This window comes from Echinops telfairi, unplaced genomic scaffold (assembly GCF_000313985.2).
Source record: "Echinops telfairi isolate 266 unplaced genomic scaffold, ASM31398v2 ScPeMD7_5;HRSCAF=22, whole genome shotgun sequence".
Taxonomy (NCBI): Eukaryota; Metazoa; Chordata; class Mammalia; order Afrosoricida; family Tenrecidae; genus Echinops; species Echinops telfairi.
Window position 1 is genome coordinate 7,062,441 of NW_022103901.1, and position 4,088 is coordinate 7,066,528.

General features: G+C 49.1%; 1 protein-coding gene across 1 annotated transcript in view; it reads right to left on the reverse strand.

Moving 5' to 3' along the window:
• Positions 1-1,614: 1,614 nt before the first annotated feature.
• The window catches only part of AUTS2 (activator of transcription and developmental regulator AUTS2), a gene marked incomplete at its 5' end in the record, with an annotated part of 1,172,671 nt that continues 1,170,197 nt past the window's right edge, over positions 1,615-4,088 (reverse strand). Inside the window, one exon of the mRNA XM_045284531.1 lies at positions 1,615-4,080. Coding sequence (XP_045140466.1) covers positions 3,442-4,080 — 639 coding nt within the window. The remainder of the gene's footprint in view (positions 4,081-4,088) is intronic.

Genomic DNA, 4,088 nt, shown 5'->3' on the forward strand with positions numbered 1-4,088 from the left:
GATGTATGGATTGTGATAAGAATTGTACGAGTCCCCAATAAAATGATTTTAAAAGAAGAAAAAACCATGCCACTAAGTCCCATCCACAATGGCTAATTATCGCCATAATTACATTTGCTACTTTACTTGTCATGTACCATTAAAAGGTAACAAGGTCATTGCCAAAGACGTGTGGATAATGAGAGCATCTATAGGTTACCGGGAAATCCATTGGTGCTGGTACCCATCACTGTGGAGGAGGAGCCAGAGCTAATCAGAGGGGGGAGATGAAGAGGTGAGAGGCAGGCAGGCCCAGGGAATAAACTCCATGACTGATGGGAGTTTGAGATTGCAGACGGGGGCATGAAACGAGAGGTGAACGAGAACAAGCAGGGAGGAACCCCGTTGGAGCAGAAAGGCAGGATACCACGTGTACTGGGAGTCTGGAAGGTTCCAAGAATGCAAAACTGGTTGGGTTTGGAAAACCATGGTGTGGAGGCTGTTTTCCAAACCACCTGTGTTTCTCCCAAGTCCTTTATTCCAGGTCGGGGGGTTGGGGGGGTGGGGATCGGGTATGAACATATACAACTAGCGATGACAGACACGGGCTTGGATGCCTTCCATTAAGTGTTCTGGGCTGGCAGCTCTTGATTCAGGCCAGAGCCTCTCCCGGAGCCCCTGGTCTATGTGCGTGAGTCAAATCTGCTGCCACCCCAAATGTCTGCCCATGGCCATTTCTAACTCCTACCTGGCAGATGCCCCACCTTGCTAACCTGGGGTTCTGAGGACAAAGGCAGCTGGGCGTTGGTCTTTTTCCATTGAGATACAGATACCACCTCATCCAAACAGCCATTGTACTGACCCAACACAGGATGGAACCATTTTTGCCATCTTGAAAACGATGATGGATTCTGGAGGATAAAGGAGCCATGTGTACACTAATAACTCGGGGAGACCCAGAAAAAAGTAGACAATAAAAAAATAGGTTGGGAAGGTCTTAGGTAACACAAGGTAGGAAATGCGCAGGAACAGGCAAAGACAAGTGGTCAGATCTTCGACGCAATTTCCCATCCACAGACAGAACTAAAGACCCAAGTAGTCCCTTGCTGATGTGGCCCAAGCAAACGTTCATCTACAACATGCACAAGGACCTGCCCATGACTTTGGGCACATGCGGGCGCGCACATACACACATCAACCACAACGGATGGAATAGGCACAACTCTTTTCAGAAAGATTAACTGTAGGGTTGGCAAGCTGGGTGCTGGGTGGTTCTATCTGCCAGTACAGTTTCTCCCCCGAGGGTCATCATGGCCCCCCACACAAGCAAGCAGCTGGAAGCTCAGTTCACATTTTTTAATAACATGGCACAGTTTACATCACACAAGGAGTGTCCGCCGATGAAAACATGCTGAGATTCAGTCGCTGTACTTTTTTTTTTTCTCACATAGGATCTAGAAAGGACTTTATTACATACAGGATCAACAGCAAAAAGGTCCGTATAGAACAATCTCTTTACAATACTGAAAGCTACTACTACAGTTCCAGTGTACATATTCCTTGGATTTTTTGTTTTTATTTTAAAGTTGTTGTCTTAAAAAAAAAAAAAGGAAAGGAAAAAAACACCCAAAACAACCCACCCCGCCAAAACAAAACAAAACAAAAAACAAAAAGAAAAAAAAGCCCAAACAAAACAAAAACCAAAAAACACTGCACAACATCTGGAGTTCACAAAATCTGAAGCTCACAACTAAACCTTCAGTTTACTACTAAAATAGAATCTCTCTGCTTATTAGAAACAATGGTTGGTAGTTCACTTTTTTTTTTGTTGTTGCAAAAAACAGGGTAACGACGTCAGATATTACTTTTAGTATACTAGAAGATCCGATGGAACTAGTTTTTATTTCATACATATATTTTACAGTCCAGTAGACAAGATATAGTGTATTTCTCTGCTAGTAAAGTCATATTCTCTCCAAATATGTAGACAATAGGCTGAACGTGATTATAAAAGGTGATGAAGAGACACTAAGATGGAGGTGAACTTAAAAACACCAGCACACACTAGACCTTTCTCTGCCACCTTTCTTTCCCCCCCAACCCCCTCCAGAAATCTCAAGGACTACATGAGGTTTTGATCTGTTCCGGTTTATCCTTTTTAAAAAAAATTTCCTTTTTCCCCACCAACTGGGAATTCAAGTCACAGTGGGAGGCTGTACCTTAAACTACCGGCTCTTGGGTACAGTGGAAACATATCCATCATCTGAGAAACGTGAACTTTCCTTCAGGATCAGCTGGCATGTAGCTGACCGGCATTACTGAACGAGTAAGTGTGTACAGATATGAGCTAGGATGTGTTGACAAAGGCATGTTCCTGCAATGAGGTGTGTGATCCATGAGGGATGGGGGCTCTGACATCTGTCAGCCAGACACTGCGGCTGACACCTACGCTCTGATTTTGGCATCGGGCAAATCCCAGTTTCCCTGGTCTGACTGTTCCTGTCCTCTGACCTTTGTGGGTGGGGTTTGCACCTGTCTTGCCCCTCCCCTGCGCCTATGGGTACTCACAGGCGGCATCTTCGAATGCCAAGTTCCAGCCCGGGCCCCACTCTCCGATGGTTCTCCATATGGGTAAAGCAAGCAAGGAAAACAAGAGTCATATCACGGTTAAGCGCTTGTTCAGGGAAAATATGACCTTAAGTATGTGGAAAATGGATCAGAAAAGGCTCCTTTGAGTTAGGCGGGCTTTGGTGAAAAGCCCTAAGATTCATTGCATAGTTGAAGGGTTTAGCTGTCTTCTCACAAGATACAGGAACGTGGCCTCCCCTGGGCCGACCTCGCTCCTTGCTGCGATCATGTTTGCAAATAGCACATTTTAAAGAAGTATTAATGTATTATGTTACTTAATCTTTATCTATTTACATCTGTACAAAGTAAAGCTTTCATCTTACCCTTTTGCATATATGAACCATTAGCCCAAGAAGCAATCATTTTTTTCCTTTCTCTCTCCATTTTTTTCTTTTTTTACAGAACTATGTACAGGTCTTGCCTTCTCATCGGAAACCGCTTTGCACGGTGGGTTGTGAACTCCCCTCCCCCACCCCACCCCCACCCATCATTCAATGGGCGTGTGTTTCGTCCTCACTGTTGGGGTGCGGATCTGAAATTTCACACGAGGGGAGGAGGGAAAAAGAAAGCTGAAACCCCAAAAACCCAAAAAGACATTAAAAACGGATGACTTGGCTAAAAGATCTGAAAAATTTCAACAGAGAATATACAAAAAAAAAAAAAAAAAAGTTTCAAAATCTGCACTGGAGCCTGTACATGTCTGTCTGTGTTTACACGGGGGACAGCCGGGAAGGCCCCGAAGGTCGAAGGCTCGGGAGTCCTCTCGCTGGTTTTGGCCGGGAGTCTTGTGGGGTGGCTTTGGAGGGGTAGGGTGGGGGTGGTGTCTCCGTCCTCTCATCGTGCCTCGATGTCCTTCAGGGTGTGGGATGGCGGCCTCTCCCTCATCTCTGCGGACAAAGGGGTGGTCCTTCGGGGGGAGACCGGGCGGCCCCCCAGCGTGGAGATGAGCGGGGGCGGGGCGCTGAGCGCGGCTGTGGGCGGGGTCTTGTTGAGCAGTCCGTTCTGGTGGCCCGCGGTGGGGCTGATGCGGGGGTAGTGCACGTTGGGGAGCCCTGGGGTGATGAGACCCGGGTGGGGCAGGTGTCCGTCGAGGGAGGCGGGGTGGACCGAGTGCAGCCGCGGGGGCTCGTAGTCCTCCCGCAGCACGTGCAGGCGCTCGCGCTCGTCCAGGTGGGCGCTGCGCTCGTGCTCGCGCCGCGGGTCCAGGGTCAGAGGGTGGTGGTGGTGATGGTGGTGCTCCCGGTCCCGGAAGGAGCGCTCGGCCTCGTACAGCCGCGGCGTCGAGAGGCGGTGCAGGGGATCGCTCCGCAGCAGGAAGTCCCTGCCCAGGGGGTCTCGGCGGTGCATGTCCAGTTCTCGGTAGGGGTCCCTCAGGGGGTCCCGGATGGGGTCCCAGTGGAAAGACGGGTATGGGAAGCGCTCCCCGCCCGGGATGGGGCTGATGCCCATGAAAGGCGTCATCATTCGAGTCCTGTCCAGGG